This window comes from Sceloporus undulatus, chromosome 4 (assembly GCF_019175285.1).
Source record: "Sceloporus undulatus isolate JIND9_A2432 ecotype Alabama chromosome 4, SceUnd_v1.1, whole genome shotgun sequence".
In the NCBI taxonomy this organism is placed as follows: Eukaryota; Metazoa; Chordata; class Lepidosauria; order Squamata; family Phrynosomatidae; genus Sceloporus; species Sceloporus undulatus.
In genome coordinates, this window is record NC_056525.1 from 202,544,972 (window position 1) to 202,562,319 (window position 17,348).

The 17,348-nt window shown below is 39.2% G+C and overlaps 1 protein-coding gene across 1 annotated transcript in view; it reads left to right on the plus strand.

Moving 5' to 3' along the window:
- The first annotated feature begins 403 nt into the window (after nt 1-403).
- The window catches only part of CLVS1 (clavesin 1), a 95,174-nt gene continuing 78,229 nt past the window's right edge, over nt 404-17,348 (plus strand). Inside the window, exons 1-2 of the mRNA XM_042463729.1 lie at nt 404-557; nt 14,439-15,020. Coding sequence (XP_042319663.1) covers nt 14,632-15,020 — 389 coding nt within the window. The 5' untranslated portion in view covers nt 404-557; nt 14,439-14,631. The remainder of the gene's footprint in view (nt 558-14,438; nt 15,021-17,348) is intronic.

Consider the following 17,348-nt stretch of genomic DNA (forward strand, 5'->3'; position numbering starts at 1 on the left):
ACTGTGAGTCTGGGCTTTTGGCTCCCCCTCCCCACAAGTAAATGTATAGGATCCTAAGCAGAAAAAGAAAGGAACTCTATGAAGACTGTGAATCTGAGGTTTTTTGCTCCCCTCCCACACAAAGTAAAGGTATATAGGGGAATGGAGTTGGGTTTTCCTTTCCCATGCTTATATCTGCAAATTGTGCATTTCATGAGCTCAGCACAGGGTGCAGCAGGCAATTCTTTCTCCCTATGCCATTCCCTGTGTGTATAGTTATCACACAGGAAGGATCTCCTTGCCATGGGTTCGAAAAGGGTGCATCCCAGTTCCAGGACCAGGCTGAAAGAGGGAAGGCATTTAGGACCCGGGGGAGAAGAGGGATGGTGTGGCCAAGGCGCGTGCACCCACCCCAAAATGCCCAGCCCTGTGGAGCCTAGGCTCACTCCTTGCCAGCTCTTCCCCAAGATCGGAGGCTGAGGCATACAGGCAGCATCCCTCCCACCACCCACCCATCTTGGAAGCAAGGATTCCTGCAGAGAGCCTCACCCAAGGCTGCGCTGCCTAGGGCTCTGAAGGTATTTGGGATGGTTTCTTTTGTGTGTGTTTGCCAAGGCTTCCCTCCTGCTCTCTTCCTCCCCCCCCCCCGCCCCCGCTTTGATTTTTGTTGCAATGCCATGGCTGCGGCGTTTCAGCACCATCCACCCTGGACAGCTCCCCTGCAAGCCAGCTTCACTCCTTATCCCTTCCTTCGCCTGGTTTCCCCCTTAGAATTTTTCTCCCCCCCATATTTGCTCAGGCTGAGCCTCTTGCAATACTCAGGGGGGAAAGGAGGGGGAAATTTAAGAAAGCAATGGGAAGGGATCCCTACCAGCCCTCAAGGGTCCCGGATAAGGCACAAGTTGGGGGGAAAGGAGGCTTCAGATGAAGGTTGTGATTTGGAGAAAGCAACGCCTGGCTGATGGCTTTGGAGGGGAAAAGGGAGGGAAGGCCAGTGCTGCCCCCCCTCCAGGTTAGAGAAATGGGGCAGTTGTAAAGATCAGGAGGTCAGTGCTACTACTACAAAAAAAAAATTGCTCTCAGCCTCCTCCAGGATGTGATGGAGAAAACAAATAGGGTCAATCGAATTTGCTTCTCAATGGGAGATCAGTGGGATAAGGGAGGAGGGAGGATGAAGGACTTCCACCCCTTTGCTTCCCTCCTATTTGCTTTACTGCAGAAAGTAAGCCATTGCTTATGGTTTTCTCCCCCCCCCCCACCTTGTGCGGTGCTTAGTAGAGTTAAGGGGCATTCATTTAGCACCCATCCAGGCATGTATGCCCCAAATTCATTGAAATAGTCTATTGTCATGGTTTCACAATACAGTCCCAGTAATGCAAATCCTTCCTAGTGGCCTGTGCCAAGGGACCACTATTCAACTGGGGTAAAATTGGGATGGGTTGGGGATGAGAATAATATTAAAGTTACAGGACAGATGGCTGGTCTTTGTTCATAAGTAGTCAGTGATTGGTTTATATTGGGAAGAAAAGAACAGATGAGAAAGAGAGAGAGAGAGAGAGAGAGAGAGAGAGAGAGATTTCTTGGGCTTTCATCATATAATCAGAGGATAATACAGATTGTCCTGGTGCATTAAAAGTTAGTGCATTGCCAACAAGTAAAATGACGTTATATAATAGCATGATGTCATGCACCAAACAGCAAAGGTATGAGTTCACTCTTCCAGCTGGTATCAGGTTTAGTTGTCACTTAAAAGACAAGCTTAGCCAATTTCCCTGCAACCATCTAACTTGCACATTAGTGGATTTGTATCATTTCATTTTTTAAAGATAATGAATGATTTTTGTCATCTTTGCTGATAATCCTCCCATTCTTGTTGACTCATCTCCACTGTTTGATCCTCACAGGGGATTTTTAGAAACCAAAAAGAAAGAGCTTTCTAATCATCTTAAGCAAATGTTATGTATAATAATAACAGGCTGTTTCCATTTTTCATAGAGATTTTGCCCAGCAACCTTTGCTTATATGTGTTGTCTAATCAAGTATTGAGTTCAATAACTAGAAACTGCAGAATTGGGCCTGCAAGGCAATGTTTTACAGAGCAATATATATTTGCAGACAGATTTGATACATAGTATTAAACCATCTGTTTAATTTAGCTCAGTAGATTGCCACAAAGCAAGGAAACCTTTGTTTCTTTTCAATACTTATCTGAAAACTATACTAAAATCAGCAGTCATTATTTTTAAGAAAATAATTTCTAATAGTTTTTAAGTATATAATTTCTTATATGAAGCACAGGTGTCTTTATTTGTACATATGCAACTATAAAGCAGCATTCTGCCACAAGTACACATTCTTTAGGGAGAAGAAGGGATGGTGGAGGAAATGCAAGTGCAATTTGCTGAAAGCACATGGTAATTCTTAATATTTACAGGTAGATCCTAGAAATGGTTGTGTCATAAGTTTCATGTTTGACACATACAGCTGTGCATGAGTAAATACTGTCCTCTATCAGTAAAAAACAGAGGTTGGGTTGTTGGCCTTGAGATTTACCGGTATCTGCTGAAATGTTTGTACCATGCCTCTTTTCAGACTTCTATTGCTGGCTATGATAAATGCCATAATTCATCAGCTGATCACTGAAATATGGGTGAAAACTGGTCATAAGCCACTTGTGTTGCTTTGAGTTTTATGGGCATCAGAATTTTCTGGAATTTCTTTTGGGCCTTCTTCAAGGATTTCTAATGCTTACCCTAGCATACAGTGACATATAAATATACATCTTCATGGTTGGGTAGCATGTAAATTCAAAGAAAATGAGATTGAAGTTGCACTCCGTATTACGGAATTCCTATTAATTAAAGTCCAATTTCTCTACAAACATTTTTTTTAAATGTTGAGATCTAGAGCATGCCAGATCCAAGGACACAGGGAGAAGACACTCCTTTCCTGAAAGAATGACATAATTGGGATGGCACAGGGCCTGTGGGTGCACGAGTGCAAAGTAATGGTTCCTCCCCAATTCATATTTCCTTTGGGAAGTAATTAAGGAGGGTATTTTGTCAACAGTTTCTGCCACACATGCCTAATAGACATGAAATGAATATAGTTTAAATGTAATTTATTACATTAATATTCTATCAGTATGAACATACACTGTAATACTGAGTCATTCTACAGTACTGTCTGGTTTCCTATGGTGCCCACACATTTCCCTTCTGGCATCACTGCAACATCCTGTTGAACAGCCACACATAGTTGGTGCTGCTTGCAGATGTAATTTCACTAACAGGACATTGTTACCAGGAGACACCTCCTATTACAGTAGTTGCAAATTATAATAGTAGTAACTGTAGTGAATTGTCATTGAAAACTATGCCATCCAACACATCTCAGTTTGCTGTTATTGTTGTGTGCCTTTAAGTCAACTCCAACGTATGGTGACCCTGTCATAGAGATTTCTTGGCAAATCCAGCACACAACCCATTATCCCACACTGGTTCAAAACATTTCTGTATTTGGGTACAATACCTAGGTATATCCTAATTGTTAAATTCATAGACATTCATAACTTTGTTATTTTAAACTTTAAAAGCTTTTAAACATATTTTGTTTGTACAGTCCAAAATAGCATTTATGGCAAAGCGAAAATATTTATCACCTTCATTGCTTGTATTTTTAAATGATGTTAGTGGATGTCCACCTTGAAGATGCATAGACAGAAAGCTAAGCATAAATTACACGTGATTGTTCTAAAGTTATTTACAAGAACTCACCCTACTAATGGAATTACTTCTTTTGGGGGGGATCAGAAGAAAGATGACCATCTTTTCCCTGCAAGAGAAGGGAGAGGAGGAGAAAGGAAGTCCTATCATGCTAGCAGGCATTGATTAATGTGACAATGAGTTAAATCACTCTATTGTTGTAACCTTGTGCTCCTCCTCTTCTAAACAGTCTCATTTCTCAGTGTTTATTAGCATCTGGCTGCACTCTTTCCTTTTGAAAATAAAATTTTACAAGTGTGCATGGATTGTGCATGTGTACACACACAATTATTACAATCAAGAGAGATTGTTAATACATATAGAAATTAATTGTCCAAAACCTAGGTCAAACTACAGAGAAAATAGTATTCCTGGTTCATAGTATTCACATTATTGATAGTATTTATAGCAGTCATAGTTCTGTGTGAGACACCATATGATACTGTGTGTGATACCATAACTAGTAGACCTGGTCCCAGTTATGCAAACCCTTGTTCCATCTATACTGAACTAATGTAATGCACTCTGTGTTGCATGGTCTTTGGATATCATTTTGGAATTTTTGCTGCTGCAGAATACAGAAAGTTAATCCTTGTTGTGATAGTCAGATATGTTACACTAATCTTGTACTAGCCAGGGCGCTGTATGAATACTGGATTAGGAGCTAGGAGATCAGGGTTCAAATCCCCACTTGACCATGGAAAGTGACTGGATGACCTTCTGCAAGTCAAACTCTCAGAGGAAAGCAATGGCAACCTATCCTGAACAAATCTTGGCAAAGAATGTCACCATAAGCTAGAGACAACTTGAAAGCACTTAACAGCATTGCCAATGCAATTTTGGGTCCGATTCAAAGTTCTAATGTTGACCTTTATCTAAATGGTTTGAATTCAGTTTATTTGAAGGATTTCCAGTACCTGTAGGCATCTTCAGATGTTTTATAATCAAACTCAGAGACCCTGTTTATTGATCTGCCACCAAGACCAGTAAGCCTGACAGCCAATAGAGACGGGGCTTTTTCAGTGTTGACCCCTGTCCTATGGACTTGTCTCACACGAAATTTATTGTTGGTCCCATGTGTGGCTTCTTTCCATGAGAATGACAGTGGATCAGGGGAGTACTTGGTCTCAGAACCTCCATCTCCATTTTCTTCACATGGAAAGTGATGTATCTGAAGAAGAGAGATGGATGTTTCTGTGGAGGCTTCCTGCATGAGGATCAAGAATCTTGCTTGTGGGAAATGCCCTCCACACATACAGGATCCTCTTCATGTCTAAATGTATCATTTTTGTGTAAGGAAAGCAACAACAGGGGGGGAATTCTTATGTGGGGGGAAAAAGTGAGGAAACACCTGAACACTACTGCTCAGATTGCCTCCCTGTGAGAAGTGTCAATACATAGACTGTCATTCTGGGAAGAAGCTGCATCTGTAGGACGTTTCAGTTCAAATTCAACAAATGCACAGTGAGTTCATAAAACAGCTGGTAATGCCTGCTGAGATGGAATGAGACTACTATTTCTCCAAATGGCTCCTCCTAACTGACACTGTCCATATCTCAACACCTACATGTCATTTAGTTTCTAGAAACATTAGAATAATATATTATCCATGTGCTACATACCCTCTCTTAATCTGTGATGTTTCATTTGACTTATCTTGAAATGTCTAAATTTGTTCTTCTGTAGGGAAATGGGTATTAAAAAACAAAAAATAGACTCAACCTTAGTGTACTACCAAGATTTTCTTTAAAAAGTTTGCTATAAACTGCAACCAGCTTATAGTTTAATTTTGTAATATGTATTGTATTCAGAGGTAAGTTCCATTGAGTCAAGTGATGTTTTCCTCCAGATAAATTGGTAGAAGATAACATGCTTAATTGGTAGATTAATCAACAAAGCTCGAGTTGGTTAGCTGCTGAGGCCCAATTTTAATTGATATATATATATGAAAATTAAAGACAATTTTGTTTATTTGGGGTGACTACGTGTGTCTGGTCCACACACATGACTGGAGAGTTCAATTACACAAAACCTACAAGCATACAGTTTTTGTGTGTGCTCAGCCATTCTCACTGTCCAGTTAACATGCAGAGATTAAGGGCAGGTCTAGTAGTGTGATCCAGTTCCTGCTCCACAGTCCATGTATGGAAGAGAGATGGGGATTATAGAACCATCATAGAAACCACCACTGTGCTTTCTATAACCTGTAAATCTACAGTCTTGTTTGGGAGGGGGAACTGGGAGTTTCCTCCAGAAAACTGATGATCCCACTCTCCTATTCCCAAGTGTGAACAAGGTCTATATAGCTCAGCTCTAGGTTAGGTGAAATACCATATTCTCCCATGTGAACCAGCCTCAGATTTGAGATTTTCAGGGGAGGCCTCCTCTTGATCCCACCACCCTCGCTGATACATCTAGAAATATAGAAGACGAGCCTCTAGCAGGCTCTGATACGTTCTTCCTGGAGAAGGTAGACTGACTGCCTCCCTCCATGGTGTTTTTTTCTGGCAGCAGGCAAAGATTTTCTTAAGTCAATAAGACTTTGGGAATCAACTTTTTATAGGGGCTAGGGCTGTTCTGACTGTTTTTTATTCTTGCTTTATAATGAAAGTATTTTAGATTATCCATTAATAAAATATATTGTTTAGCCATGGATTTTGTGATCCCAAGTTTAATTATACTTTAATTTTTGCATGTTAGTATTGACAAGAGCTTGAGTCTCAGGGTTACAGAAATGTCAGAATAGTAATACTAATACTACTAACACTAATATCCTTAGGAGATTGTTGAGGACTATGTAGCTGGCAAAACTTTGAAGTTCATAATATACTCTATCTCTATCTGGGCTCTCACCAAACAAAAGCGACTTCTACTTCATTCAGTATCCCAAAAAGTACATACACTGAAGTACTGATAATATGCCATTACAAAACATGAATCAATTAATTGATTAGTCTGATAAAGGCAGATGCTTCATCAGCTTAATTGGTTAAATGGTTAACAGCCACACAAAAAGCCTGTTAAATGTTTACAATCAACATAGCAAAGTTTCTATTGCATAACAACACTAAAAAGTCAGAAGTAACACATTCACACAGATGAGTGAATGTGCAATAGCAAGCTAGCTGTCCATCTATTCACTCCTTGGATTGCAACATTAGACATTCATTGTTACTTCCGATTGCATGAGTATGTGTATGTGGTGTGTGTCTTAAGTCATTTCCAACTTATGTCAACCCTTAGGCAAACCTATCATGGAATTTTCTTGGCAAGATTTTTTCTGAGGAGGTTTGCCATTACCTTCCCTGAGGCTGAGAATGTATGACTTGGCCAAGGTCACCCAGTGGGTTTCACAGCTGAGCTAGGAATTGAATCACTATACCATGCTGGCTGTTTATATATTAGTCCAACAGCTGAAAGTCATGGCTTTGAAATTTATGGGTTACTATTTTAAAATAGCTAAGAATCAATCCAGTCTACCAGTGGCACAGTGCCTATATGCAGTGGGATCCTTGCTAAGCAGAAGAGAGCCCACTTTCCCTTCTCTTCCCTTCTTCAGCATGTGGGGTACCAGGCTGTTCCAGAGAATAGGAGACTTGTGGACATTTTCTCTGTTTATATACAGAACTTCATCCTCTGCTCCAGGGATGGGAGGTGTGTAGCTGTTCATGTGCTGTTGGACTGCAGTTTCCATTATCCCTCACCATTGGTTAGCAATGAGTGATGACAGCTAAAAATGGTGAGAACTGGAGTCTAACAACATTTCCTTTCCTCCATAATTTGATGCCTCTTACGGTATCTACTCATAAATGCTTGTGCTATGGTGTCCATACGCTTTGTAACTCATAACCACATTAATGCTCTTGTCATGTTGTCTACTCATGGACTCTTATGTCTGTACAATGGGAAGAATGAGAGATATCAGTATCTATTTTGTCTTATGGGGATTATTCCATGCATGGCCCCTGGGAACTGAGTGGACCAGAATGAAACCATTGAAATACAATATGCATTCTCAGAAGGCATTTATATGAGCAACAACAAACTGGGCATGAGAGGCATGTTTACAAATGAAAGCACTATGGCAGGCAACTCTTCAGTGGCTAGGTAAGCATATCTCAATGGAGCAATAGTAGTTAACACCTAGTAATGCTTTCAGGAAACAGCCCTGCTGTTTAAAGCAATATTGATTATTCTGGTTGCCTACATATTGCTTTAAAACCAGATGTTAGTATGAAAGAAGGCTTGTAAAAATGAATTATGCACCAGCATGTACAATAGAATGAGCTGTTTCCCCCTAATAGCATTATGGTGTAGTTACTAAATTTTATACATGTAAGGTGAGCTGTTTCAGAATAACTGTAAACCTGAACAGTCCTGTCTCGAAATATATTTCACAGAAGTCAATATCATTCAGTTGCTCAGACATTGTTTCATTTAGTGATACACTGGTACATATCAATCTGGTATTTGGCATTGTCAGAAAGGAAAATGATTTACACAACCTTAGATATACACAATTATCACCTCTTCTACTGCATTGTATAAACTCTCATCTTCCCCATTTCCAGCGCTGGACTATACATCTCCTGTCACTTGGCAGATGTGCATGTCAGAGATCTTCTAAATGACAAAAGCACTTTCATTACAGCAAGACAAAACTGACTGATAAAATAATCCAATATGGACATGATTTCATTAAACTGCAGCTAATGCAATATTTAAAATAAGGTCCCCAACATTTTTCTCCCTGTTGGGAAGGACAAGATACTGGCAACAAATTCATGAATCATAGAGTTGGAAAGGATTATAAAAGCCCCTGCAATGCATGAACACAGAACTGGAACACTCCCAAGGGATGTTTAAAGATCTCTAATTAACCGCAGATTTCCAATGAAGGAGAGACCACTACCATCCAAGACAGCTCAAACAGCTCATAAGAGTATTCACAAAGGACATGTATACTGGCAATGGAATAGCATCCCCCACCACTCCTGAATGTGACAGGCCAGTTTAGGACATGCCATGCAAAACATACAGCACAGGGAAATGGCCAGGGAACTCAGGAGGAACAGCCAAAGATCTGCTGTTCCTCAGCATTTGCCACCTGAGACACAGGCTGCATCACTCTTCCTAATGATAAGGCTGGCTGGCTCTATAATCCAGTTTTAGAATTTATTTATTTATTTCCCACTCTTTCCCCAGGACTGGGACTCAGAGCGGCTATTAGGACTCATCTTCCATTACTCATTTTACACACGGCTTAAAAAAGCCCACCATTATGTATCTGTTGTCATTGCTATTGTACAATAAAGGGAAAGGAAGTGTAAGGGTAAGGGAATCATCTGAGTAAATAAAAGATATCAGCCAATAGTATTCCTGCAATAACATCACTCTCTCAACTGGCACTGTGAACTTCAATGACCCATCTGAGAGCTAGGATGCACTTTGAGACATGGGTTTCAGCATGGTTATGCCAGTGTTACTATTTGCTATAATAAATGCATATGATATGCTATGAAAGAGAAACCTGACATGCACCAGGGAGATGCATTCAAAAGCTATGACTGGACATAGTTCTATATTTTTTTTAAAAAACTTTTTTAAAAAATGGTTTTTAAAGTAAATTTATTATTAAAACAGCCCCTACATCAGCAATTATATCATTTAGTAAAAAAGAAAAATGCATCATATATAGTCTTAAAATTAGTAATTTTTCTAAAAACTGACTATAACAAAGGTATAAGCCATAATATGCCCTGCTTTTTTCATATAGGGATAGAGAATACACCACCCCACAAATTTGTGTGGGACCTCAGAAGACAAACAATATCAGAATGATTGTTGGCAAAGTCAAAATATGAAAACCAAATACCATTAAAATTATCTGATAATTTACATTTTAAGAATTTTTACTTGTGTGGTTAATTTTTCCATAAGCAAAATGCTCCAGATACATGTACACCACTGATCTAATGACAACCCTTTCCATTTTGAGATTATTTCTAATCTTGCTGCTAGACATAGGAATGCAGTAAGATCTGTTTATGAAATTTGAGATATAAAAGAGCAGGAACTTTTCAAGTATGATATTGAATAGTAACAGGTGGAGAATGAATATCTCCTGGACAAATTCTAGCTTTCTGAGAGCTATACAGTGGACATACAGGTTTTTTTAAAAATGTGTCAGATATGTTCATCTCTGCACAAACTTTAAATAAGTAAGTCCATTTGAATTTGTTCAATGCTTTTTCAATATAAAAGGATGTGATTACAAAATATCTGTTTTTACTTTTAGAACCATAATGAATGACATTGAAAAGGTGTCTGACTGGATCTTTAATATAGGTCATCTTTAAGGAATTCAAATTGATCTGGAACAATATGATAATTAATTATTTTACTTAGTTGTTTGGCTAATATTGCTGTGAATATTTTATTATGCTGGTTTAACAGGGAAATAGGATGGGAAGATTCAACCATCTCCAGGTCTTGTCAGGTTTCAAGATCACTACAATTTTGGATATCTTCCAAGAATTCAGAAGAGGCAAGGCCTCCATAATAGAACTTAACAATGAGCACATAAAGGACATTAATTCATTTTCAAAACTTGTATTTAAAAAAACTTCCAAGACCATTCACTTAAGGAGACTTCCAATTTTTTAGATTATAGATAATTTGCATTATTTCTTCAGTGGTTACAGTATTTCCTGAAACAAGAATTCCTTCAGATAGTTTTTTTAATGTCAATATCATTTAGGAAAGAGTTAGTACTGAATTGATTAAGGAATGAAAGTGAACATGCGAAAATGTAAGAAAATGATCTAAAAACTAGGGGGAGGATGACACACTCAAAATGGCTCTACAAAGTAAAGAGAAAAGGTAAAACATTGCTGCAAAAAGGACTGCTGCTACCAGTTGTCACTTCCCCCTTTGTAATTTTCATGTAATACTGTACTCTCATTATGCTGCAGAAGTAACACATTAAAAATAACATTGTTACCTACAATGTGATATTTCCTAGGTTTGGAGATGCTAGCCCTCTTCTACATTTTCTTGATATTTGCTGTTAATCTGGCTTCACCTTGAGGTGGCACCTCCCCCTTTGGCCATGCGGTCACTGGTAGATTTTCAAAGTCAAAGAAATGTAATGTCCATTTGCAATTCAAAGAAGATGTTTCCTTGGGATCCAGCATGTCTCCTTCCTTTGTGAAGCCACAGGCTCCTATGTAGGAAGAGAACACTGAATTTCTCAAGAAGTCTTCATATTTTGCATCAGAAAAATAAATGTATTCTAGTTCCGTGTGAGCTGCACTGCACTCCCCCCCCCTTCTATGTGCATGAATGCATGTATGGACCTGAACATTTGTTTCGGCATAGAGTACCAATCCCTTTTGCTCCCTGCCCTGAAATGATTTGAGAAATTCTTGTGAGTGGGCATTCAGTGAGTGTAAAGGAGTCCCTGTGTATGTTGATTGCTGGATCAGCTGCCTGTGTGTCTGCAAAGGAAAGTCCCCTACTTCACTTAGGTTTAGATCCAGGCCTAATTCCCACTTACCTCTTGATTCGATTCCTGAACTGATTCCTGAAACTGGTTCAGCAAACAGAGTAGTTTCCACTATGTTTGCGCCAGTTTCAAGAATCGGTGCAGGAAGCAACAGCCGTGGCTTCCCCGCTATGCCTTCCTTCATCCTTCCTACCATACCGGGGGCAGAGGAGAGGCCAGGGAAGCTGCTGCCACTAGGAACCAAGGCAGATTTGAATCCAATTCAAATCCGCCTGGTTCCCACTTGGGCTGAATCGATTTCCAAATGAATCGATTCAACCCCAAAACACCCCATTTTACCAGAGTCTTTTTGACGTGGCTTAAATGGGTAAAAATGGGTAAAAACCATGCCTCCCCCTTTCTGAATTGCTTCAGTAATTTGAATTAAGTGGGAACCATGGTGGTTTAAACTGGATCATTTGGAATCACGATCCGGTTTAAACCATAGTGGGAAAAAGGCCCCAGACTATCTGACAGACCGCTATGAGCCTGCTCAGAGTTGCCCAGGAGAGACCCGTCTGTCAGTCCCACCACCTTCACTGGTACAGTTTGGGGAAATATGAGATGTTGGCAATCTCTCCCAAGGGAGGTTAGAATGGTTCTTTCTTTGTATCCTTCCATCAGCAGATAAAGGCATTATTATTATTATTATTCATACAGACTTTTAGAATTTAACACTTTTACCAGAAACAATATACTGTATTGTTTTTGAATTGTATTGTTTATTGATAGCCTTTAGGGCTGAAGGGCAGGGTATAAATACCATAAATAAAATAAAATAAAATAAAATAATAAACTTTTTCAAATCTTTTTAAAAGAGTGTATGTTTTTAATATGGTTAATGGTTAAGACAGCCAGCAGGTTTTAGTGGTTCGAGTGTTGGACTACAACTCTGGATATTTTGATTCCCTGCTCGAGCATAAAGCCCCACTGGGTGCCTTGGGCAAGTCACATTCTCTAAACTTCATAAGACTGCAACAAAAACACCCTCTGAAGAAACTTGCCAAGAATACTCTATGATACGTTCACCTTAAGGTCACTGTAAGTTTAAAAAACAACAGCTTGGAGGCGCACAACAACAATAGTTTAATTCAGTTTTAATGTTGACCTTTTAATGATCTTTTTCTTGTGTATGATGCCTTCTTGGGAAAAGGTGAGATATAAAAGATGACGATGACAATGATCATCACTGTAATCTTTTCTCCTGTGAGCTATGTGATGAGCTCACAAAGAAGCTTGTTTCTTCGTGACAATCAGGATAGGTTAATGAGTACAAATGATCACAGAAAATTACTCCTGTGTAGATGTACCTTAATCTTCTCCAGTTAAACAATTAACTTTACAGTAGAGAAGACAATGCATTGTAAACAGTGGTTATGTACTGTGATCCCCTAGCATAAAGACCTTAAATAGTGCCAGTAGGTTGCTGATGGCATGGGATTCTTTGCTCAGTTCTGAAATGAACAAGAGGATGAAATAATAATGCTAGCAATGAATGATACTCTGATTCACACACGTACTGTGTCACCTTGAAGTGGATGAAGCCATTAAATGAAAGTTATATCCTCAGTGAAAAATACTTCTAGAGAGGGAATTATACCTTTAAAAATAACTACAAATCCTCCTGATGTGAATGGCATTTTTGAAGGATTGCTAATCTGATGAGAGAATGTTAAACTGATGACAGATAAAATGAAGACTTGCAAAACATGCCATTGCTTAAAATAAAACTAATCAGATGGGAATGGTGACTTTGAATCTTTGGAATGTTGCAAAAAGAGTTGTTGTTTAGTGCTACAAGAAGGTCATATACCAGATCAAGGAATGCAGCAGAAACTTGGAGTGGAGTGGAGTCGGGTGGAGGTCAAAAGGGATTTTCACCCAGGGGCCTTTCTCGCTCAACACAATGAACAGTTATAGCACTATGGTTCTATTTTAATTGTCAGGGCAACCTCCTGGGGTTTGTAGTTTGATTGGGCTCTTGAACTCTGTTGCTGAAAAGTCTAAGTACCTCTCCCTGAGATGACAATCCCAGAATTTCATAGGATGGAACCCGGAACGTAGCCAGGATTTTGGGAAGGTAGGGTCCAGACTAAGTGCCACCATATATTTTGTGATTAGATTAGGTTTGGTTGATATTATTTTTACATTAATTAACGGAAGGGCGGGGTCTGGACCCCCCCCTTGGCTACATCACTGTAACCATGGCTGTTAGATAAGAAACATAGTGCTACAACTGTGTAGTGTGAACAGTCACCAATTTCAGATTTGGCAATATAGCCATTGTACCAGACTGAATCTTACCAGAGTTTCTTTTGTGATTATGGCTATTGACAAAGAAGTCCAACCGCTGGTTGTGCAATGACTTGTATGTTTGGTCAGTGAAATTTGTAGTACAGGTAACTGTGGTCTTGTCAGGAATGGAGTTTCATTTAAAGAGAAAGGGACAGCCATTATTATTACCCTTGGAGCTTATTGCATTTTTAAATAAGCCACCTTACCTCTTCCATTTTTAAAGTCAAATATGGGATGCAGCTGGGTATTATCACACAGAAAATGCCACTGATGCTGATGCTTCCCGACTTTGAAAATCAATCTGAGCATGGCATCTAGCCAGGTTTTAGGCAGGATTCAGGTGGGCAGCAGCAGCAGCAGCAGCATTTTCTGTGTGATAATACCTGGCTGCATCCCACATTCGACTTTAAAATGGAAGAGGTAAGTCGGCTTATTTAAAAATGCAATAAACTATCTTGTCTCTTTAGGCTACCTAAAAGGGATCTTCCTTTCTTTGTCTAGAAATGTCTTGATCAAACTCTCAGTGTCTTCCATTATTTTTTCCATCCTAATTAAGTAAGGAATTGTAATATAATGGAATAGTAATATAATGTTAAATCTATGCAATAGCAGTGTTGCTAAACACTCAGTTCAATTATAAATTCACCAAGCTGTTTTCACAATGCTTCTCTTCCACAATTAATATATATAGTGATGGCATTATACTAAGTACTGTACCATTCTAAAACGGTTGATTTTTTTGTCTTTAAATTTTAATCATATCTGCATTAGCAATAAAAAGACAAAATAAAATGCTTGGAAATGAGCTGATTACAGTCATAAATTTAAAAAAAAACCCTGTGTTTGTTTTTCAGAGAACAATGCTAAAAGAAATGTATTTCCTTGGATGGAGATGAAGGTATATTAATCAAGTGTGAGAGCTCCATTTGTGGATATGCAGGGCAATGCAACAGTTAACTGCCCTTGAATGGATGTTAGCTGAATGGGATCAACATTTCATGTAATTAATTTTCTGAAATTAAGGATTTGGAAAAGACTTTTGTAAAGATGACCCATTTACATGCTGGACTCAGTCCAGAGACTATAGAGAAAGCCCGTCTGGAACTCAATGAAAACCCAGATGTTTTACACCAGGATATCCAACAAGTCAGGGACATGATCATCACAAGGCCTGACATTGGATTTTTACGTACAGATGATGCCTTCATCTTGAGATTTCTTCGAGCCAGAAAGTTTCACCAAACAGATGCCTTCAGGTTACTGGCTCAATACTTCCAGTACCGTCAATTGAATCTAGATATGTTCAAAAATTTCAAGGCTGATGATCCAGGCATCAAGCGAGCCCTGATTGATGGATTCCCAGGAGTGCTGGAAAATCGTGATCATTATGGCAGGAAGATACTTCTGCTCTTTGCAGCCAACTGGGATCAGAGTAGGTAAATGTAGATAGTGTATCTTCTTTTATCTTCTTTTGGTCCACCATTCATTAACTTATCATTAAGAGCAATATTTTTGGCAACACAGTTATTTTGTATTTTGAATCATATTTAAATCCTGAATTGATTTCTCCACTTGATTGATTTAAAAGGCAAAGTTGTATACAAATAATTGATTTTATCTTTTCTTCAAATGTTTGGTTCCTTTCCCCCTATACATACTACAGACTTTAACAAAATATTTGTAAGAAATTCCTCAGTGCCTATTATGTCACAAAGCTGGTCATATCGTGTATGTGATATAATCACTGGAGATACAGTAACAATACTGTAGTTTTCAAACAGGTGAGGAAATAAAAACCATTCACAACTGTTCAGAGAATGCCATGTGACTATTTCTAAACTGAATAATATGAAGAGTCAGGGAAAATGCTTCTTTGCTCATGACCATTCTTTCCATACCAGCTGGTGCCCATAAATTTTTGCTTTATTAACCCAAGAGCTGTAAACGTCAGACACTTAACTGGTCTGCAGGAAAGTGTACAGAGAGTTGGATTTAAAGGGCAAAGGATTATGGTTACATAAGATTGCCAACCCCCTCTCCCCCAAAACACCATAACAAAATCCTATAAAGATTTTTTTTAAATGATATTGATCAAATTAAACTATGGTTCTAATTTTGGAAATGTGATCAAGAACACATTTTGTTAAAATGAGAGACTATTTTAAAATGTTGCCTATGTTCACACATTTTGGTGATAATCCCTGGCATTTAATACAAATAGTTGCTAAAAGGAGTTTACACAGAAAAATCTAGAGAGACGTTTCAAGATGGTCAAAAGATAGTTATTTTATTAGAAATAAAACTGAGCACCTTGAAACTTGTTTCAGGTTTCTTCTACAGATTCCATTGGAGGCTCTCCAGGTTGTATTTTCTTTTTAATGATTTAGAGGTTGTTGCCAAGCAATAATTGACATTCTGTTTCAGAGTTCTGCATGCATATTCTTGTGGCTATTGCAAGGTATCAATAATGGTAACATTGTTTTGCAAAATGTACTTACTATCGTTTATTCCTTCATGTTACTATTAAATAAAGAACTGCCAAGATTGCTGCGGTTTGCAGCAAAAGCTTAGACTTTATACGTGATAGACTGAAGTCATTAGTTCAGAGCAATTGCACTTTGCTTAAAACAATTACATTTTTCAGTCCATGGTATTAATAACTTTCTTGTGAATAGGGAAAAAGTGAAAGCTCTAATGAAAATAATACTTTGAAGCAATGACATGTGAAGTGTTGCAACTGGATATTGTGGGAAATGAATGCATTTGGTTCAGTCATGCTACACCAATATCCCTGTTCAGTTGCATGATTTAAGAAGTCATAATTAAAAGGATGCAATAGGAAACAGAAGAATATGGAAAAGGTACAAGATGCAGAGCATGGAAAACGTTGATTTTTGGACTACAAATCCCAAAAAGCCCCAAGCTAACATTACCAAATAATTTTTCCTGAGCTGTTCTTATATCCTTCTCTGTCTAGAAGGTCTAGACTGGTTATATGTTGGTAGACTCCTACAATAGATGTTCCAGTCCTGCTCTGTCTTTTTATGGGAGAGGTAGAATGGCAAGATTGAGGGCCCCTTCTGCTCCCTCCTGCCAGACAACGATGATGAAGCAAGTATCCTGAGAAGCCATGAGATAGAAGTAGCAAGGAGAGAAAAGATGAAGAGGTCTTTGAAGCCAAATTTTTCTATAACCTGATACTTCAAAGATTTTCCCACATGATCTAGTCCAGTGATGGCAAAACATTTAGAGACCAGGTGCCCAAACTCAGTAGCATTCCTGCACCGGGTATAACCCGGTGCAGGGGAGGACTCCCAGGGGCAGGATTTCCATGAAAGAAACCCAAAGCACACTGTCTCAGCCTCAGGCTAGCAATAGCAACCCTCCCCATGACAAAACTTGCCAAGAAAACTCCATGATAGTTTCACCTTAGGGTCACCAGGATGATTTGAAGGCATGCACGTGCGCGCACGCACACACACGCACACACACACACACACGACACAAACTCTCAGCCTCAGGCTAGCAATAGTGAATCCCCCCTCTGATGAATTGGCACACCACCACCACTTCTTTCTCCTCCTCTTCCTCTTGCCTCCTCCTCCTCCCCTGTCCCTCCCTCCCTCCCTCCCCACACCAGCAGCAGGTGAGTCACTGGAGGCAAGGGGCACCTCTGCCGCCACTTCCTCTTCCTCCTGCTTTTTTTCCTCCCTCCCTCCCTCCCTCCCTCCCTCCCGGCTCTCACCGGCAGTGAGCAGAGTGAG